Source organism: Seriola lalandi, unplaced genomic scaffold (assembly GCF_002814215.2).
Source record: "Seriola lalandi dorsalis isolate HSWRI2012SDOR001 ecotype SW California unplaced genomic scaffold, Sedor1 jcf7180002054353, whole genome shotgun sequence".
Taxonomy (NCBI): Eukaryota; Metazoa; Chordata; class Actinopteri; order Carangiformes; family Carangidae; genus Seriola; species Seriola lalandi.
The window spans coordinates 176329-198271 of record NW_019524906.1 but is presented as its reverse complement, the minus strand read 5'-3'; the positions used below and the strand labels follow the sequence as shown (position 1 = coordinate 198271).

The window sequence follows — 21943 nt, the reverse complement described above, 5'->3', positions numbered from 1 at the left end:
TTTTGTGTCTTCACAGCTGCTGGGTGCAGCACATTATATGAAGTTAGTTTATTAAATATTAAACTACTTAAAATGATTTAATGTACAGGTTTGAAAAGCTGCAAATATCAGATCAAAAACAACATGTTAAAAAAAAAATGATCCTGAGTAATGACTGACACAGATAAGCAGTGGAGGAGCAGTGGATTATATCTTGCCTGCACAGTATGTTATTGCTGATTTCCAACATCTGAAAACTAATTTCAACATTTTTGGAGTGGAAACAAATAAGAGGGGTGGCTCCTCTGAGAATAAAACAAAGTAACTGATTTCTCTCAGACATTGTAAAATAATACGCTGCCAGTTCTTGTAAAAAAGAGTCAGACATGATTGACAAGAAAATATTATTTTCTGCATTCATTATAAATTCTCATTTTAAACATCTTTGCATGTGGTCGGAGTGCTTCTTTGCCCAATGTGAATTCAGTTTTCTCATGGATTGTAGTTCCTGTTCATGCTGTATGACGTTAAATATTAAACAATACCAGTGGTGGCAAAAAAGAATAGATTACAGATCTATGATCTGCAGATCATACAATTATAACTGCGAGTGTCAGTTAGGCTCGTAAGCGCTTACAAGCACAATACAAATTGAATGATATGTTAAAATCCTGAGGTTCGTCAATGACCAAGTTAAACACAAGCAGAAAAGTATGCTTAACCAATGAACCTGACTATTTTTAGAGTTTAACAGTAAACATTTAGTCGATCTTTATTATGATCAAAAAAAGAACAGAAAATACTAAATAGATCAATAGAAGAGTGAAACTCAAATCATTACAGATTTAAAAATATTCAACTACCTTTTCTTTCTAAAACAATATTAATTGTTTTAACTTTTACTCATATTTCATTGTTTGTGTTTTCACAAACAATACACTTGCTGTACTCAAAGCAAATTTAACCTGAAGTCACAGAAGTTCGTCGCTCTACCTGTGGCCCCCCGGTTTAATCTCTGCTCTGTTTGACCAGTTGTTCCACCTCCTTCATGAAGCGCAGGCAGAGCTCATCCTGCCACGGCAGGGCGACACACTGCACAGCCACAGGCAGACCCTCGCCTCCAGACACAGCCTGAACACAGACACAGACTCCAGTCAGAAAACAGTCAGTAACCAGAACCATCACAGTCTGCTGCCTCCACCTACTGACCAAGTGTGGAACTACAGTTTATGAGAGTCACTAATGTGACCTGGCGCTTAAGTTTGGGGTGATACGCAGGAACACAAGTGCAGGAGGTATGCCACCCTTGCTGCTCGCCCTACCAAACTCTCTGAAGGGATTATTAATCATTTTTTTTGGACAGTCAATCAAAGAACAACAAAGAGACTCAAATCCAGAACAAAGTGATGCAAAACCATCACAAAAGACACAAGTCATTTTTGTCTTGCTCTTATGCCTTTGTCTGTATCTAAGGGCTCATTGTCTCGTAATTTGACCATGGCTGTTGGCTATTTGTTGATATTTTTGTATATCAGAATATTGTAAGTTTATTTGGCATCTATTTATTGCACTGAATAAACATTTAAACTATTAATAAAAAAAAAGTTTTTTCGTCTTAACAGTGTTGATCTACTGTATTATATAGTTGGCAACAGTCACCTCTCACTGGTTTTTCCTACCTGTTTGAAGAGCTTGTCCCAGTGGTCCTGATGAATGCCTTTATAGTCCTTGAGTTCCTCCTCATCCTCTGCTGTCACCGTGGAAACGTGAACTACCCCGGCAGGAAAGGTGAGGAGATTGTAAAGCATCGTGTACGAAAGCATGGCTGAAAGGACAGAAAATAGAAATGAGTTATTCACTCTGTTACACCTGCTTTTATAATAGTAATATTTGACCATTAGTGTGGTGATATGCTGGGTTGACATAAAGTGTTTTATCACTTTTATGTGAATTTTCCTGATTTTTGGCAGATAATAAAGTCAGATTTCTTTATGCGTCTTATAGTAATTAAGAAAGTGATAACATCATAAAATTATTTATTTTTCAATTTTTTTCATTGTGTAAATAAAGCGTGAAACAGTAGTTTCCTGTTTTGCTTCACTGTTTAAAAACAAGAGATTTTCTTGTTCAGTAACCAGAGTGAGTCTGGAGAAACCTCACAGGAAGAGCGGCTGCTGTTTTTAGCCATTTTCACAGTATCAGTGTCCCTCATGACACATTCTTTGAATTCATTATCATTTTCTCTAAATGCCAAATATAAATTAAAAATATATCATTACGGTTTTGCCCCGAGCTACTAAAACAGTTAAGTGATTTGTTTTTATGTTGTACAGCTATACGTGATTTATGGAAACTATCAGCAAAGACAGAACACCTCTGACCTCATATTTACTTTTCAGAAAACACTATAGGTTACAGAATACAGATGGACAGACTCTATTCATTAACAATGCCATTTCGGTTGTTTGACAAACATCAGTTGAGTATACCGTACGGGTAACCTTGCCGCAGTATAAGAAGTTGTAGGCTGGTCCGATCACAGGGCACAGCAGCACGTCTATGTTGCATCTTCTCCAATCAGCTATTGTTTCTTGAATGTAGTCCTAATGAAAACAAACAAGAGTTCAATTTCCCCTTGTGTGCACTCACTCTTGCACAAGTGTCATACTTTTGAACAACAGTACCTCGACAGCAGCATGCTGCTTCCACAGATCTGAAACAGATCTGAAAAGAAGGCAGAGAAAGAGTCAGTATGTTCTGGCATTCGGTCCATCACATACAGTAAGGTTGTGTAACAAAGCCTCGTGAACAAACTGCCATCTTAAAGACAACTCTCTCACCTAACTCCACTGATAGCATTGAAGACGGCAGAACCACGAGGAGACTGCAAAACATGACACGAAACACACTGTCAGACTCATTGTAGGTGTTTTATCATGTAATACACAACCAAGGTCATTTTCAAACTAATGTTATCCTCGTTGTCCCTAAAGAAGATTTATATGGTCTTTAACTCACCAGGGGCTTTAGGAGGAATGAGAGGGTTCTCTTCAACCACTTCGGAAGATAGTAAGGGATAACCTGTGCTCTGAGACAGGGGTCCAGAGGGCCTCCCTCCCTAAAACAGAATCAATCAGAGATCAGTGGCACAAAATAAAACAATCTGAAAGAAGTTTGAAAGAAACAATGTGAGGTTTGATAAAGTTTTAGAACATAGTCTTCAAAAAGCAAAAACTAATATCACAGCTCCGTGAGGTTTGCACATCTTTGAGATCATACTAACATCAACTGAGTTAAGTTTGTTAGAAGGCTAACGTTTGCTAAACAAAATTAAAACACAGTTAGTTGTTTTAGGTATTCAGTCATAAATCAGAGTATTGAACAAATTTAAATTTTGACCTGGCTACGGCACTAAATGAAAACTCAGGAGCTCACCGAAGTTATTATGATTCATCCTGAGGGGGTATAAATGTATTCACCAAATTTCATGGCAATCCATCAAATAGGTGTTGAGGTATTTCAGTGTGGACTAACTGCCCCACTGACCAGAACTGGACTGGACTATTGGCCGATCAAAAACTAAGCAATTAATCAAAAAACCAACTGATTGAAAGGCCAAAAGACATAAAGATAAGTGCCGTGATTCTTCCACACTTCAGTTATTCACAATTATCTAATTATTTAGCTTATTAACAATGACCACACTGATCTTAAAGGGAAATTAAACTTACAGTTTTTGTAGCAGGGTGGTAGTTCCGTCTGCGAGGATACCCTTTACCAACAGCTCAGTGGCAACGTAGTCCATCCTCAGAGGACTGTAGGGCACTAGCTACAGGCACAAATGGCCGAAAGGGAAAAAGTGACTGCATTGGAAGCACACGCCTCATATCACATATTTTAGATGGCCATAAACCATACAGTGTGTGTCAGTGTGTGTTTTGGTCTTACAGTGTGGCCTGCTTGCTCTAACAGTGCTTTGACTTCTCTGATGCCTCGGGCCATGCTCGGAGACGGCTGCATGTAGCCATCACTTTCAACGTAACCGATCCTCAGGGGTTTGGAGCTCTGGTATATCTGAGGATATACATTTTCACTCCGTGAACCATTTGAATGGAAACACACATTAACAGATTCATTTAAATCAATAAATATTTATTTAATTAATAAATATTTATTGATAGGAGGCTGAGGCTTTTTTTTCCCATTTGTCGTAAAGCTTGAATTAAGGCACAATCAAGAAATGGGATAACTCTACTGACAATGACCTGTATATTTAACTTGTGGGTTTTAATGTGCCTGAGCTTTGCCTGCTAATATTTCTGTTTAACACACAGAATGTAATTTTCTGCTGCTAAGGATCTTTCAATCAAGACAATAACAATGGTGACATAGCATGGGATCATAGGAGTTGCTGTTTTCACCACCATTGCCATCACTGCAGTGAGCTATTCCTGGTTTGGATTCCTTCAGTGTCAATAATTGAAGATATATTTTTTTTTTTACACAGGTAGCCGATTTCCCACAGAGGTCTCCTCCTCTCCAAATCAGTGGACCAGGTCATTAAAACTGGTAAAAACACAGGATAAATCAGTTTCATGTTATAAAATCATCCCCAAGGGGCAGCGAGCCGAGCTGCTGCTAACGTACGCTCAGCTTGTTTCTTTGATAAATCCATGATGATAGATAAACGCAGACATGGATAATAATGTGCCTTCATGTTTCCACTGCACCTTATACGGGTGAACTCAACTAATTATCATCACAGCAGAGCACAGTCCCCCAGAGAAAACATCCATGGTGCGAAAAACAGGCAGCAAACCACTTAAGGGAGTTTTCATCACCATGGGAGACTTGTACCACAGAAGCAAAGTTTCAAATGATTACTACTGAATTGGCAGCAAGTTTCCTTTCCTGCCTGCCATCACCTCTAAAGCTCCCAAATGAGCATATTATATCCCATTTGTTTAATCAGTACAAAAAAAAACAAAAAAAACAAAGTGATTAGTGTGATTGCGTTACATAAATAAAGTTTGATTTGAATTGACACACCTGCACATTGAAAGGTATAGGTGGAACAGTGGGGTCCAGGGAAAACATGTGGTCACACAGCAGAGCCTGCATACACAGAGCCAGACTCTCCACATCCTTCGCCATGGGTCCAGCAGATGACAGCACTAAATTTGTAAGAAATACAAGACAACACATATTGTGGAAGTGATGATGTAACTCTGTATATCAGTGTGTAGATGAATAATGGATTTTATTCTTACCTGACTTTTGCCCTCGATAAATGGGCCTCACACCCTGTGAACTGACCAAGAAACAAAGAAATAAGACAAAGTAAAGATAAAAGTTTAGTGCAAACTGTCATGACTGCACAATGAATATCCATAAAACTGGCATCAGCAGAAATACTCACCTCAGCCGACCCGCCGTTGGCTTGAAGCCACAGATCCCGCAGAAAGAGGCAGGAATACGGATGCTGCCCCCTATATCACTTCCTAAACCAAGCAGAGAGCCTCCTCCCCCAATGAGAGCCCCCTCCCCACCGGACGAACCTCCAGAGGTCTTCTGGAGATTATGGGGGTTCACGGTCTGCCCATAAATTGGGTTACTGCAGTCATAACTGGAGATGAGACAATAAAAGAAAAACATTTTTAAGCAACGGGCGTCACGGCCTTTGCACGTCTAAAAATGAGATATTACCCTTTGTGTTGACATACATGGACATAATATTGTACAGAATGTGACACAGTGTCACAGCTTAACTTTACGATAACTTGATGTAGAAATGATTTACTTTAACAAGCCTTGGGGTAAGTTGGTTTTCACAAAGGGAATAGCTCCTTGTCTCTTCAGAACCTCAACAAGCACGCTGTCCTTGTGGACAGGCTGGTCCAGATTAATGAGCACACCACACGAAGAGTCGTGATTCTTGTGTTGTAAAATGAAAATGGACAAAGAGAGCAGTGTCAGATAATGGCACATCAAAGACAAAACCTGAGCTACATCAAGAATGCCACAACACTAGCGCATTCATATTTGGAAACCCTGTCAGTGTAATTGCTATTGAGTTGATTATGGTTATATATATATATATATATATATAAAAAACAACGAATTACCTTGTATGCAATATTTTCTTTGATACTAATTGGAACTCCATACAAGAGACCATCCTTGTTGGAGCCAATAGTTTTAAGCTGGTCGAAACTTTCCAGCAAAATCCCTGTGCAGCAGTTGAGCTGTTTGTGTACATCCAGAGTCTGTGACAAAAGAAAAGAAAAGAAAAGAAAAGAAAAGAAAAGAAAAGAAAAGAAAAGAAAAGAAAAGAAAAGAAAAGCACAGACAGGTTCATATTTATGCCTTTTCTCCAAAAGACCGGTTATGTAAAACATGAAACTCTAGTGAAAGGAAACAAGGTAGATAAATATTTGTTTGATAACAGAGATGACTTTGAGCCAGCAGCCTTGAAGGAATGACTTTGCATTTGTACAAGGCTGTGGTTGACTCTAAATTTGATCCCTGCAGAGATAATAATAATGATTTATTTAGGATTTTTATGGCGGTTGTTCCAAAGTGAAACACGGTGCCTAACCAGGCACAAATACAACACTAAGAAGTCTGGGGAAATTCATTTCCATGATTGCTTTTCTGCGCTGGTAAATGAGCTGTTATGGTGTGTAACATACCTTTTCCATGTAAGAGTAAAACACATCCTCAGGGTTCAACAAGCCTTCCCGCAGTTGCTTTGTTAACTCAGAGAGGGACAGTTTCAAGATAGCAGCAGAGTCGGTCGTTGGATGCTAGAAAACACACACACACACACACACACACACACACACACACATATATATATATAAAAATATAAACTAATGTAGTCTCTGAGTGTGTTAAGATTATCTCCCTCACTCTCCTGTTGTATTGAACTTGTTTGGGGAAGTTTATTCAACCTTCATCATTACTGGTACATACTCTCTGGTTTGGTGACCTCAGAAAACTCCCTGCCTATATTTAACTTTAACCTGGCCAGTGATCTTATCAACAAGAAGAACCATCACCTGTTTGGGTAAAGGCTCTTTTACAGCTATTATAAATACCTTTCTCTCTGTCTACACACAAGTGTCACTTGTCAAACACACTGTGCTGTAAGTGTCCCCTGACTCTCTAATGTGCAGGCTGGTTCGTTAATAATGTAAATAACACAGAGCATCATCTAACAGTATGTTAGCGCTGTGCTCTCCCTGCCATGACAGGTCAAAATGTCCGCGATAACAGCCCGATAAAACAAAGAAATTGACAGCCAAGCGTGTTGACGACAAATGAGGAAATTGATTTATGTTAAAGAACTTAATTATGTAGAAGTGTGAATTAAATCCAGGAGTGTTTGAACTTTCAATCATAACAGGCAAGTCATACCCTCACAACTTTAGCTAATTCTCACCGACTCCTTGTGCCGGAGCACAGCCTGCTCTGCCCGCTGTAGGCTCTCGGTCCTCCGGTTCCTGGCTCTCTGGATCTTATCATTTGCCTCTCGATGGCTGGTGACCTTCCGGACCATCAGCACCAGAGCTCCCACACCGCATGCAGCAGCCGTTATAAGTGTCCGGTTATCCAGCTCCACTCCCCGAAGAAACTGCTCCACTTTCTCCATGGTTGTCCTGTTTGTCTTTTCGCTCCAAGCGCAAGGGGAAAGCGTCGGCTAACTCAGGCTAACACACAAAGACACGGTTTTAAAGCCATGCGTGTGCAGTTACTGGGCTAGTCAGAGCTGTAAAGTCAACAGGTGGGCGCGGTTAACCCGTGTAGTGACATATCTACCTGAAGTACCTTCAGTTTAAGTAACCTTCATTCCAACTGCAAATAAAACCGCCTATGAACCACACTTCTACAAAGCAAAGCAAGACGTTAAGCAACGTAGATGGCGCCAGTGCTACTCCTTAGTCAGTCATTTCAACTGAATGATCAATTTATTCAACATAAAAATTTAATTAATACACCCCACACTCCACAGAGGCCTGCAGTACAAAGTGGGGTTAGAGGTTAGCGAGGTAACTTCAGGTTTGACCGGTGGTTCACTTCTTTTCCGGAGTAAATCACCATGGTAACTCAAACTGAACTCCTGCAATGCCCTGCCCCGGAACAGGTTAACTTCAGAGGAACAAGTCAAGGCCACGCCTCAAAATAACGAGATGCAGAAAGTAGGGAACAGACCCTACAACACTGCAGCAACACTTGGATCATTTGTGTACATTTTTAAAGTCACATCATTGTGTCCTTCGTCCTAGATGAAGATTGTAATTTCTGTAACAGGCAGGGCAAATTTTATGTTTTTTGGTGAAGATGAAACAGTTTCCCTCCTTGGATTTTCTGTGTAAACCTAACATTAAACTGCATGAATTTTACTGACCAAAGTAAACTAACACGATGACGTCCCATCAGGATAGACATGTTTCATCATAGGATGACGGTGATCACTCAGAACTTTGCAGTGATGCTTCCCTATAAGGAGACAAGTGGACCCAGACCATGCCAGCAAAATGACCCTGTGAAGAAAATTATGATTAAGGTGTGTTTTCAGCATGTACTGAATTGGTTTGTTAGTAGACATTGATAGGAAAACATTAAGTGGAGAATGTTTGATATACAAGAGCCAAGAAAGTTTTGTTAAGTAAAAAAGGAGAATGAGTTACAGAGAATTTCCCTCACAACCCTGATTGCAAAGCAAAGCCAGTGAATCCCCTCATTCAGGCCTGGTACTGTTCTCTTGGTATTCGCCACACGTACACTCGCCCACTCATTGAGAATAGGCTGAAGGATGACTCATCTGATCTGACCATATCACTTTTTTCCACATCTGTGGACCAGTGTCTATGGTTTTTGCACCACAAAACTCAAAAGTGTATTGATCTTTGTAATGAGGGGTGTATGCACAGCAACCCTATTATTTCACTCATTCACTCACTAATTGGTGACAGTTTGATTACATTCTGAATTAGCATATTCAGTCATCTGAGGAACACTTACCCTTGTTTTTCCTTATGTATCACACTAATTCACGGGCATCATAGTCATCTGCATTTGTTATGTTTGTTCACTCATTTATTCAGGTTTTTCCTTTAGTTTGTCACCTGTCTGTAGTCATACAATAAACTTGTGACACAGGGAAAGGTTTTCAAGCCAGCCACTTTAATGAAATGTTGACTCAGAGTACCTTGTTAAATACTTCAAGTTTCTTCACATGAGCAGATACATTTTAGTATACATTTAAAGTTACAACATACAGCAGATCCACAAATGGATGTATTTAAAAACCATGTTCTCCTCATAACACAATATTTGAAGAATGTCATCTTCAACAATCAGGAGGGATTTCATTTGACAGAATGGAACAGTTTGTGTGCCACCTAGAGAGAGGACATAAGAGGTTATTCATTAATGAAAACAACTACACACAGTGCAAGGTAAAGTAATTTGAAGAGCCTTAAATAGTTTTGAAAACCAAAACATTTTCATGTCACTTAAGTTAAAAGTTACTACTTGTAACATGCAGGTCACGGATATGCCCAGGCTGAAGTTAGTGAGAGAAATAATGAACTGTTCATGTGTGAAGGACATGCAAAACCAATGTTATTTTAATGTAGTATTTTGATAGTCTTACAGTACGACATGACCTTTCTGTACCGTAAGTATATACTGTCAAATAAAAAAGACGGTGGAAATGGATGAAGTAGCTTGTATTTCAATAAAACCTTTTGGTAATTAGAGGAAAAGGTGCTCACTGCTGCTGCATGTGGCTGGAAGTTAATGTCTTCTGTAGTAAGGCCATCTGTGAGCACTGAAGTCTTACTTGCAAATTTTGGACAATTTTGTGAAGACCATTTATTATTTCTATGATACAGGGAGGCAATTTATCCTGAAGTCCGTGAAGATCTACCCTTAAAATGAAAAGCACGATCAACCTTGAGCGGCACTGCTGTATGTATTGCATATAAATAAAAAGGACAACTGTGGAAAATTCTGTAATGACTATGAAATAACCCCACCTGTTGTAAAGGAGATTTACTTGTATAAATTCAACTTTGTATTTCGAGTCAGCTGTTTATAATTAATTGGCACTATCTACCAGTTCATTTCAGTTTGCCAAAAGAACATGAATCATATGCTATTTGAAAGTAACACATTAAAGTATTAATTTTGACAAAACTAGTGCTAGCCAAGCTGTTACATGACTAGCTAAATAAGTACTCACAAATCTTGGCTGCTTTGGGGTGAATTTGCTTACTTATTGCATTCACACTTACACAGTGGTCCCGAGCATGCAGGAAGTCAAACAACTCCTCGGTGCAATCCTCTTCCGTCGCAGACCGAGACCCAACTCTGGTCTCACACTGCTCCAGGCGTGCCTGAGTGTGGACGCAGTGCTCTGTCTCTGCACACTTCTGTCGCACCGCTTCAAGAGGATCCTGGAACAGAATACGCAGCATTCATTATATGTACGTTATACTGTGTCCTTCAATAGGAGACACACATTCAGTAGATAACTGGAACTACAATCAGTTGCCCAATGAGTATCAACCAGGGTAATCTTAATATTGAAAACATCTCAACCTAAACAACCAAAGTGACCATAGAAGTTGTATACAATAAACTGGCAACTGGGAGTAGGAGTGTGCAGGTGAATTCTGAGGGGTTAACTCCCTTTATCCACAAAGACACACACACACACACACACCTACAGACACCTCTAACATATTATGTATCAGAACTGTGTTTGGAGACAAGCAGTTTTGAGGTTTCTTTTAAATGAAGAGGGAGAAAATACCTCATGTATTTATAGATGACCCTAGAGGAAGGCCTGGCAATGAAGAAAACCTTTAATGACCCCACCTCTGGTTGACCAGTCATGTAGAGGAGTGTCTTTTTGTCAAGCATTTTCAAATTAAATTCCCGTTTTCTCAACTGACAATTAGATATGTTCAGTAAGAAGTGCGACAGAGAGAAACAGTTAACATATTTTGATGAACATACCACCATGTCTTCCTCCTCCTCCTCCTCTTCTTCCTCCTGGAACAGACAGACACGACCAATTCAGTTACATCATTCACTACGGCCATTACACAGTTGTTAGCTATCTTTTTCGTCAAAAATACACCAACAGCTGGCAAACCAACATTACAGACTATGAATGAGGGTTGCGTTTTAATCGAGTTGCATGCATTAACACATCATATTTCTCAATGACGATGGGAACGTTTACGTCGGCTAATGCTAACATAAGCTAGGTAATGATGTAGCTCCGTTAGCCGTGTTGTGTTAGCTTGCTAGCTGAAAAAACCAAAAGTTACTGGCATCGCAGAACTGGCTTAAATATGTAAAAGCTACTTACATCCTCGGGTTCTCCGTTCATGATCATCTTCTCTTCGAAAACCATGATTTTGGTGCTCTTGTCCTTGGTTGACCGGCTGTCAAATCTCGACTGTTGGAGGACACCACAGGTCACACGAGCTAACAAGTCAGCGAGAACAAACCGCACCGTTTCCGGTCACCACAACAAAACTTTCACAACAAAACCTCCCTTTTGACAACTCGATTTCCGTTATATTCATTGAGTACATGATCATTGAAAACTGTCGATAATTTTTTTTATTCAGACCTGAGCCATAAAAATGGCTCAATTAATGTGGTGATATAACCACTTCGTGCTACTTTAAACATTGTCCAGAGGCAAAACAGATGATAGAATAAATCGTGGAGACTATGAAAGAAAAGGTTTTCCTTTATATTTACCCTCCCACTGACTCAGCAACAATTTTTCAAGTTGTTACTTTTCTTTTTTTATAATCAAGCAAATAAATGTATTTTATTTTAAAGTCAGAATCGTCTACTTCCTCTCGATTGATGGATTGATGGATATCTATACTGCCATCATGTGTTGTAAAGTAGTACTACAACGGCAGGAATGATACACCACGTTGAAAATACAGTGTAAAGTAGGCCTATACCACTGTCCTTGTAGGTCTACTTTTGTCCTTTTAGCAACCAGTTGTGGCTCAGCAGGCTTGTTGGTATCAGGTCATTTTAATTTAGCTGTCTTTTTTTGTCTTATATCGGACAAGATCACACTTTCCTTTATTCACACTATACAACAAATTACATTCCCTACCTTGAATACTTTAAGGTCACTGATTAACAGTGTTTGATATCAGTTGCCCTTGTATAAAGATGTCAGAGTCCAGTACAGCTGGTAGATATGTTGCCAAGAGCCAATAAGAGCAAGCTTCTCACTCACATGTGCTATTACTGACCACTGTCAACACAACATCAGCCTTTTGTCACAGAGAAGAGGAGGGCAAAGAACGCACAGTTATACAGTTTTGACTTCTTGTTTGCAGAATGGATTCGGCCTTTTCTGTAATTGGATCCTATGTTAACTTGGATTTCAAAGGTCTGCTGCTCTTCACGGCAGTTTTCATCCTCACTGCAGATTATATTAAGAACCGTCGGCCGGCCTACTTCCCTCCAGGTCCCTGGGCATTACCTCTTGTGGGCAACATATTCAGTGTGGACCAGACCAAGACTCATGAGATCTTGACAGAGGTAGGTAAACCAGTGTCAAAAGTGTACCATTAAAAATGCAACAGGTCTACTAATAGGACGCATCTGTTATGTCAAGCATTATCCCTTGTCTCTCGAACCTCCTCACAGTTAGCGGGGAAATATGGAAATGTGTACAGCCTGAGAATGGGCCAGAACTGGATGGTGGTGTTAAACAGTTTTGAGGTTCTGAAAGATGCTCTAGTAACGCAGGGAGATAGCTTGGTCGACCGCCCAGAATTCCCTCTGCAGGACGAGGTAACCTGTGGACTAGGTAAGAAAACAAAGATTGTGTATTCAAAATTTTAAACTCACTACTATTGTGACGCCTGTGAATACAGGAAAGTAAAGTGAATATTTTATATGATACATTTTACTTTTTCCCCAATCATTCTTATAGTTTGTGTTATTTTTATATATGTATATATTTTTCACAGCTTTTCATGAGCTTTTGTCCATTTACATCCACTCCTTAGTGATTCTCTTCTTCTTTTTCCTGTTACTTTACAAACAATTACTAATATATTTTTATCCAGCAATTTTCTTGCTAAAGTGCTAAAAATGAAAAGTCCAATTCTTAAACTTGAGATGTTTGTTCCACACTGTGTATTTCCCATCAGGTGTAGTTTTCAGTAATGGGAGCATCTGGAAGGAACAGAGGCGTTTTGCACTTTCAACCCTCAGATATTTTGGACTTGGCAAGAGGTCACTTGAACCTGTCATCCTGGACGAATTCACACACTGTGCAAATGAATTCAGAGGCAATAAAGGTGAATGGTTCACACACAGTCGCATGTTTATAACGAACAAATGCAAAATTTACATAACATTCCCTTTTCAATGTTGAAGACAAACCATTCAATCCACACCTCATCATGAACAACGCTGTTTCCAACATCATCTGCTCCCTGGTTTTTGGTCATCGCTTCGAGTACGGTAATGAGAACTTCATGAAACTGATGAGGATCTTTGATGAAGCTCTCTACATTGAAGGCAGCATTTGGGCACAGGTACTCCATTTTAAATTTACCGATCAAAATTGCTGTGCACTTTTGTTGATCAACATATTCCTCGTTGTGAAACAGTTTATCACTCATTCACTGAAATGTCTTATTTGTAAGTTGTTGTTCCAACTGGCTTTTCTTGGCAGCTCTACAACTCATTCCCTCAGCTGATGAGATGTTTGCCAGGGCCACATCAGAGATACAAGCACATCTGGAATGATGTAAAGGACTTCATTAAAGCAGAGCTTAAAGAGCACAAACAGAACTGGGATCCCTCCGACCAAAGAGACTACATTGACTGCTTCCTTAATGAGATTCAGGTGGAGATTGGCACTAGATAGTTGAGTTGTAGCTCTTATATTGTGTTGCTTTTGAAGCTTTTGTATATTTGTTTTTTGACACATATGTAACAACTATCCATGACGTTTAACTGTGGCACCACTCCTGATTGGCATGTGGTGAAAAGTGCAAAGACCAGATGTGCACTTGTCATGGTCTCTGCCTTATATCACTATCTTTAAAGTTCTTACCTCCAACGGAGTACACCCCTTTTTGATTTGACTCTCCCTCTATAAATGTTAAAAGCAAAGCTGCCATCATAAAAGAGTTTGAATGTCTGCAATAGCACTGTCATCTAGTCAATCTGAGTTATATTGCAGCATGTTTTAACACATGTATTTGAATTTATTCTCAGAATAAGGGGCAAGCTGAAAATAGTTTTGATGAGGAAAGCCTAGTTATGAGTGTCCTCGATCTGTTTGTGGCTGGCTCGGAGACCACATCCACCACCATGCGCTGGGCATTCCTCTACATGGCAAAGTACCCTGAGATCCAAGGTAAGAGCACTGACAAAGCCCATGGTAATTTTGCTGATGTAGAAATTAAACTAGAGTGTCTCCAGTTCACACTTATTGACCTAGATAAATAATGTTGCTACTTGTATTCCAAGTTGACATATACTTTGTTGTGAAATCACTAGTGTCCTTCACAAATGTTGTAATGAATAACTGTGCAACAAACATCTACATATTACTGGTTCATATGTCAGTTTCCCTCCTGCTGCACAGAAAAAGTTCAGGCTGAGATAAACAGAGTGATTGGACAGTCCAGACAGCCATCCATGGAGGACCGTGCTAACCTGCCCTACACTGACGCTGTCATCCACGAGATCCAGAGGATGGGCAACATAGTTCCTCTCAGCCTGCCTCATATCGTCAGCAGAGACGTCCAACTGGGAGGCTACACAATCCCAAAGGTCATTTCTCCACCATTGCAGTAAAAGAACAAAAAAAGTAGTTTTATGTCATATTTACATGTTATGTATTTATGAACTGTCACCAGGGTGTTACAATTATTCCCAATTTGACCTCGGTGCTGTTGGACAAGAACGAGTGGGAGACGCCCAATACCTTTAATCCAGGACACTTCCTAAACAAAGAGGGCAAGTTTGTGAAGCGAGCTGCTTTCATTCCTTTCTCTGCAGGTGAGGAGCAACACTATATGTTGTTTTATTACTATCCATACTTGGCCATTCAGGAACCTGTCGTTTTTAACAAAGACAAAGTCGCTGAGGATCAGTAACGTCTCCAGATCAACTCCGAACAACGGAATTAAAAACTTGAAAAATGCTCCGGTGGATACTTATACTTCAAGATCGCTAATTCGCTCATTTCGCTGTCAATCAAAAAGGGACTCAGCCTCAGACAGATCATCCAATCATCATGCAGAAGCCGAGCGTCCGGGCCAGCCCACTGCCCCATAGACCCCCAGAGACGCTGAGCGTCCGATGGGCGGGACAAACCCAGCATTTATCCAATGACCGTCTAGTTTCGCTGCAGTGGAACAACCCACTCTATGCTTCCCCATTGAAGTCAGTAGACGCTCGGGGTCTACACTGTGTAAAGCACTGTGGCGCTGCGGGGATGAATGAGAAGGAAGTCGTGGCGGTTACCTGTGATAAGAGCTGATTCTGAACAAAAGATGAACGTGTTCTAGCGCATATTCAGTCAATGAAATGTACACACAACACTACATATTTAGCCACTTATTTTGTTGACATTTTAGGGGAAGCTGAGCTTCCCTTGCAGTCTTAGAGCAATCGCCACTGCCTGGGAACATAGGGTGAACACGGATAGGAAGGAGGCCAGGGATCATAACCTGGCCCTTTTTGTGATGAGTGTCACAGATCATGCATTCCAGAAATTTACTGACTGGTGGGGTTTGTTTTGGTTTTTGCAGAGAAAATAATCTGTTTTTCTCATAAAGTATTTCCAAGACACACCAAGAGGGAGGGGTTGAAAAGATGACTAGGAAGTGCTGATCATTATTTCTGTCAATAGTGATGTTTGACTAAAGACCTTGGTGACCCTCTGACCTTTCCTCTAGCCATGAAATCAGGACAAAATTTTGAATGGTAACCAAAACAATTAACATATCTATTTCCTATGAAGGCCTTATGCGAATGACTACCACTGCTTTCCTGTCTCAGGTAAACGGGTGTGTCTCGGGGAGAACCTGGCCAGAATGGAGCTTTTCCTCTTCTTCACCTCCTTCATGCAGCACTTCACCTTCTCTATGCCTGCTGGGGTGAAGCCTGTGTTGGACTACCGTCTTGGCATCACCCTGGCACCGCATCAATATGAAATCTGTGTAACATCACGCTAACACTCTGACACAAAAAAGTACCACAAAAAGCAATAACCTTTTTCCTTGTTGTCACCACTTCTGATCTTATTACTGCTCCAGGGTTTAGAGAATACATCAAACTACACTCTAAAAAAGTCATTCAGTTCACCTTTTTACCATTACATAACTAAATGCATTGTTGTGGGATAGTGATTTAGTGATTTAGTTAAACTTTTTGGATCGCAAACATAATTCTAATGAGTTGCGGTGACACAATAACATAAGTAACTCCTGTGGCTTGCAATTGTTAGTAATTTCAACTCCAATTTCTTTGTTCACTGATAAAAAATGAAATTCAAACTAGGTAAGTGAATGAAATTTATTTGATTATGACTTAATATCTCTAAGTCTAAGAAACACTGTCAGCATATTTTTCAGAGTGAAAACTCTGTTTTGTTGTTTTAGTAAAATGTTAAAATGTAAATGTAAAATCCTGATGGAAATCTACTGTGTGTCTTTAATACGTGTTGAATTAAATCATGCTTGTTTTGAGCATCAAATTCAGGTCTTACCCCTGTACTCTTTAACTATTTTAATAAAGTCATTGGATGCAGCATGTTGTCTTTGTACTAAGTCTCACATTCCTAAGGCTTATGTTTTTTAGTTGAACCAGCTTGAAATAATTTGCAATGACAATAAGTACATACTTAACTTCATTTTAAACATCAAAGAAGAGAAAAGTCGCTACAACTCAATTTTTATGTGTAATCAATTTAAAATCTTTAAAATCTTTAAAATGCTGCCAATGATTAGAAATACTTTATACACAGGCAAATCAGTAACAATAAACACAATCCTAGATTTCTTTTTGACACTGTCAACAAACTTACTCAAAAGCAGCCGTCTCTTAGCCACTTTGACAAAATTTCAGATTATATCTTTTGAGTCATTGTCTAATCTGGTGTTAGCTTCTAAACCCACCATCCGCCTCCTTGGCCCTCTACTAGCTAATCTCTCCAATGACCTCTGGCCAGTTTTGGACCTTCAGTGCAGAACATTGTTACTTTATGACTGACCACTGGCATTGTCCCTACTAGTTTTAAAACTGCTATAGTTAAACCTTTACTTATGGCCCAGGGGGAGTATGGATGTCAGTCTTTACAGAAAATATCTATAATGTGCACATCAAATATTTTGTACATTCGTGTCATGGTTTGCTGTGGCAGACACTTTTTGTTAGTTTTGTTTTGGACTTTTTCACTTCCTGTTTTATTTTGTAATAAGGTTTCCTTGTGTGTCTCAGTGTTTTGCTTCCTGTCTTGGTCTTGTTTCTGTGTAGTGATTGTCTGCCCCGCCCTAATGTGTTTCACCTGTGTGCAATCACCTTGTGTCTTTGTGCTCCCCTTTGTCTGCGTCGGTTCGTCTGTTTAGTTCAGGGTTTGTTCACATCGTCTGTTCATGTCTGTTTTTTTGGTTAATAAACCTGTCTGCACCGTCCCCCAAGTGTTGGCTGCATTTTGGGTCCAATTTACCTCAAAACCCTTGACAATTTGATGTTAAGATTAGATTAAAATACTTTAAAATGACATGAATTGTGGTTTTTAACGATGAATGTACACGAACTAGGCCAGAGATGAAGCTGTTGTCATGCAAAGACCTTGTTACTCATGGGTAAATAGGCTGTAAATGATTATATAATTGTTAGATAACACATTAACTACTTGATGGATGTACTTTTAACACAAAAATAAAAATAAAAACTTTCCTGGTGAACTCACAAATGCAATTGGAGACAGTCTGTGAGCAAGCTTGTTTCTGAAACCTTTGCTGAGAAGTTTTCATTTAGGAGATACAAGTGTTTCACTTACAGTGACAATGGCCCTCCACCCACTTTCACTGATATAATAGGCCCACCCAGAAACACTCTTGTTTGAACAGCTGGTCAAAGCTCAGACACACACCCCACTGTAGATCACAGAGTTTACTGAATTGACGTTTGTGTTTTTATTACGCCTCTGATATGCCCTGAGGTGGATATAAATCGCTACAGATTTCTCAGAGGATACAGAGGCAGCGGGTTGAGAGGATGGATCAACTCTCTGGTGTGTCTGTTTTCTCTGCGTGGCTTTGGCTGGACAGCCGCGGTCTGATCATCTTCACTCTGGTCTTCTTGGTGACAGTAGAGTATCTAAGGAACCGTCGGCCCAGCAACTTTCCACCAGGACCCACGGCTTTTCCTCTTGTGGGGAACATGTTCTCTCTGGACTTCAACAATGCCTACAGTGAACTGACTAAGGTAGAATTCAGATAATGCATACATTTATCTTCAGATGAATATATTAATAGCTATTAAAGTGCTAGGGACCCCACCAGTGGGTGAAAAAGCACTCAGATCTTTTACTTGAATGACGCAAATGAAGAACTGTACACATTACAATAAAAAAAAAAAAATAGAAGTATGAGGAGATCTTAGTGAAATAAAAAACTATGTACCTCTTATGATATATAAATCACTGTTATGGTTAAAACTACCCAACAGTAGTTCTATATAAAACTGTTGACATTAGCTCCACTTTGACCATCTACAACAGTAAAACTATATTTACAGGTTAATACACTAGTGATGTTTATCCTATAATATAATAACACTCACAGGAAGGCGTCGATATTGTCTTGTCAAATCCTAATTGCCTATTTGTCACAGAAAGATAAGTAATTAAAAAAACTCAACTAAATCTTACAATTTTTTTGGGACTATTTTGTGTTGTTCTTATGGCAGTTAACAGAGACGTATGGAAATGTGTACAGCCTCAAAATGGGGCGCTCATGGACGGTGGTATTGAATGGCCTCAACACCCTGCAGGAGGGTCTTCTCACCAAAGGAGACATCCTGGCTGACCGCCCAATATTTCCCATCCATGTTGATGTGCTCCCTGAACTGGGTAAAGATTTATTTCTAACCTTGTAGATTGAAGATAATATACTCCCATCACAAGGGCTGCCGCTGTACATACACAGTTTCTATAATCAATAAGTTTTTTATTGGAATGTAAAATCAGAATGGGTACTGATTTCATAAAGTGATGCACTAGCATTGCTAATGACCTAGAGTTTTGAACTCTGTGAACTCATTTATGTCACAAGCTCAGTCTAAATTCCATTTGTCTCCTCAGGTATTATTTTTACTAATGGACATATGTGGAAACAGCAAAGACGATTTGCCCTCTTCACTCTCAAATACTTTGGAGTTGGCAAGAAATCCCTGGAATTTTCTATATTGGATGAATTTATTTACTTGTCCAAAGAAATTGCAAATCATAAAGGTAGGGAAGCTAATGCACAAAATCTCCAAATTCAGAGATGCAGTAAAGTCAAAAGTTTGAAGTCAAAAGTGCAATTCTGAGTCTTGATATGTTTGACATGCGATCACTTCCTCAGGCAAACCCTTCAATCCACACTTCATCATCAACAAAGCTGTTTCCAACATCATCTGCTCCCTGATTTTTGGTCATCGCTATGAGTACAGTGATGAGAAGTTTCTGAAAATGATGAATTTGATTGACAGAGGGACCCAAATTGAAGGCTCCATTTGGGCACAGGTACTATATGAAAGCTTCAGTATAAATGGAAGCATTTTGATTTTTACTCTTGGTTGATTCATTGATCTTGTGATGGACCATTTTGCTTCTAGAAATAGATTTAGGTCTTTTTAGTAGTCTTACTTTCAGTCTTCTTGTTTGTTTTGACAGCTGTACAACGCTTTTCCCATGCTGATGAGACGCTTGCCAGGCCCACACCACACTCTTCAAAAAACCTATTGTGAAATAATAAAGTTAATGAAAACAGAAGTCGATCAGCACAAGGAAGACTGGGACCCGTCTGAGCCCAGAGACTATATCGACTGTTACCTGAGTGAGATTCAGAGGGTGGGTGGACAAACCACAAGCAAATAAATTGGCAATTCTTTTGATGATGGATTTTTTGCTCTAAGTAATTTTCAAGCAATGTTTTATGCCTTAATCCCATATTACACACAGTTTAAATATTATATGTGAAAAGCTTTCTCAGAGTTCCTTTAATAGTTAGTTTATTTCATAGTATATTATTTGAAATTATATGTTATTTGTAATCAAATGATTGTCTGATCTATTGAAGTGAAAAGTACAATTTTTAATTTCAAATGACAAAAGCTCACTTGTATTAATGATAGTCCTGTAATTAATAGTTTAATAATCAATTTCTAACCCTGCCTATATGTTCCACAAAAGTTAAATATTCAAACAAAAAAGGCACATTTTACATGTAGGCAATGTCTATTTTGTAAAATGTTCCCCATTAGATGAAGAAGGATGATGAGGTGGATGCTGGTTTTCATGAGGATAACTTGGTCATGTGTTCATTTGATCTGTTTGGGGCTGGTACTGAGACCACATCCACCACCCTGCGCTGGGCCTTCCTCTACATGGCAAAGTACACTGAGATTCAGGGTAGGACAAGAAGTCATTTGTGCCAACCTACGTAAGTCTTGATGTTTCTGTAAGTGACTAATTCATTGTTCCCCTTTTCTGCTGTCATGTTGCACAGAAAAAGTGCAGGCTGAGATAAACAGAGTGATTGGACAGTCCAGACAGCCATCCATGGAGGACCGTGCTAACCTGCCCTACACTGACGCTGTCATCCACGAGATCCAGAGGATGGGCAACATAGTTCCTCTCAGCCTGCCTCATATCGTCAGCAGAGACGTCCAACTGGGAGGCTACACAATCCCAAAGGTCATTTCTCATTATGTGTTTTATCTTGTTTCATCACATATACACTTGCTCCTCAATAAACTCAGGTATTACAATTCTATTTTCAGGGTGTTACAATAATTCCCAATTTGACCTCGGTGCTATTCGACAAGGACCAGTGGGAGACACCCTACTCCTTTAATCCAGGACACTTTTTAAATGAGGAGGGCAAATTTGTGAAGAGAGCTGCTTTCATCCCTTTCTCTGCTGGCAAGTACATGTACAGATTACAGGACATATCATTTGAATTCCTTCTGGTTTTTTATCCAAAGTTTGTTTGACTGACTTTACGCTGGCATCCCTCGAAGAAATGCATTATTTAAAAAAACATATTGAGAACAGAATTATGGAGGAAATATGACCAGATGAATATTCAGTAGAATTGGTTTCACAAATCCCCATTTAGCTCTGTAGTGTCGCCGCTTGAATTAACACTTATATCACTGAGTAAGATAAACTGGGACCAAAATACAGTATGGCCAGACATTTTAAGTACTCAATTTAGCATTAGATTGAGATATTGTCCTTTTTTCTTCCCTGTCAAAACCTGCATTACCCACAATGCAACTTCACCGTTATCAGTTTGGCTTAAGATAATGTTATGCTAGTACTGGCTAATGTAGCCTTGAGCCGTTAGCTGCAGGCAGAAATTAACATTAACAACAGTTCTTCCTGCCTAACTCCATATCACCAAATCTGTTTCATTTTCAAACTGTTAAAAAACTGTTAAATTGTTGTGGTGTATTTTTGCTGTAGGCAAGCGGATTTGTCTTGGGGAGAACCTGGCCAGGATGGAGCTCTTCCTCTTCTTCACGTCTTTAATGCAGCGCTTCACCTTCTCCATGCCTTCCGGGGTGGAGCCTGTGCTAGAGCCCCGGATTAGCGTCATTCTTTCCCCCCGCGAATATGAAATCTGTGCCACACTACGCGAAGTGTGATACCCCCCCC

The 21943-nt window shown here is 39.6% G+C and overlaps 4 protein-coding genes across 6 annotated transcripts; 2 read left to right on the top strand and 2 right to left on the bottom strand.

Moving 5' to 3' along the window:
- faah (fatty acid amide hydrolase) lies at window positions 1-8098 on the bottom strand. Of its 2 annotated transcripts, none has more exons than XM_023407978.2 (15): window positions 7424-8094; window positions 6672-6785; window positions 6105-6245; window positions 5780-5913; window positions 5399-5605; window positions 5250-5290; window positions 5029-5153; window positions 3928-4053; window positions 3711-3808; window positions 2998-3097; window positions 2820-2863; window positions 2664-2703; window positions 2474-2582; window positions 1659-1804; window positions 1-1110 (listed from the first exon to the last, which is right to left on the bottom strand). In XM_023407978.2, exons 1-15 carry the CDS (start codon window positions 7631-7633, stop codon window positions 988-990), a joined length of 1758 nt encoding a protein of 585 aa, XP_023263746.1. In that variant the 5' UTR covers window positions 7634-8094; the 3' UTR covers window positions 1-987. The 2 variants fall into 2 exon arrangements, 1 of the variants encoding a protein (XP_023263746.1); XR_015437355.1 differs by having other exon boundaries at window positions 974-1110; window positions 2469-2582; window positions 7424-8098.
- Window positions 8099-9147: 1049 nt separating this feature from the next.
- uqcrh (ubiquinol-cytochrome c reductase hinge protein) lies at window positions 9148-11521 on the bottom strand. The gene is made up of 4 exons (XM_023407988.2): window positions 11369-11521; window positions 11011-11046; window positions 10284-10445; window positions 9148-9386 (listed from the first exon to the last, which is right to left on the bottom strand). The coding sequence occupies exons 1-4, from the start codon at window positions 11411-11413 to the stop codon at window positions 9354-9356; spliced, it is 276 nt and encodes a 91-aa protein (XP_023263756.1). The 5' UTR covers window positions 11414-11521; the 3' UTR covers window positions 9148-9353.
- A 771-nt stretch (window positions 11522-12292) lies between these two features.
- LOC111656355 (cytochrome P450 2J6-like) lies at window positions 12293-16818 on the top strand. Of its 2 annotated transcripts, XM_023408044.2 has the most exons (9): window positions 12295-12579; window positions 12688-12850; window positions 13197-13346; window positions 13426-13586; window positions 13727-13900; window positions 14275-14416; window positions 14648-14835; window positions 14922-15063; window positions 16069-16818. In XM_023408044.2, the coding sequence occupies exons 1-9, from the start codon at window positions 12376-12378 to the stop codon at window positions 16242-16244; spliced, it is 1500 nt and encodes a 499-aa protein (XP_023263812.1). In that variant the 5' UTR covers window positions 12295-12375; the 3' UTR covers window positions 16245-16818. The 2 variants fall into 2 exon arrangements, with proteins under 2 accessions (XP_087030563.1, XP_023263812.1); XM_087174437.1 differs by lacking the exon at window positions 14922-15063 and having other exon boundaries at window positions 12293-12579.
- Window positions 16819-18189: 1371 nt separating this feature from the next.
- Window positions 18190-21937, top strand: LOC111656353 (cytochrome P450 2J4-like). Its single transcript, XM_023408043.2, has 9 exons — window positions 18190-18501; window positions 18985-19147; window positions 19379-19528; window positions 19644-19804; window positions 19955-20131; window positions 20545-20692; window positions 20790-20977; window positions 21064-21205; window positions 21752-21937. The coding sequence occupies exons 1-9, from the start codon at window positions 18292-18294 to the stop codon at window positions 21931-21933; spliced, it is 1521 nt and encodes a 506-aa protein (XP_023263811.1). The 5' UTR covers window positions 18190-18291; the 3' UTR covers window positions 21934-21937.
- Window positions 21938-21943: the final 6 nt, after the last annotated feature.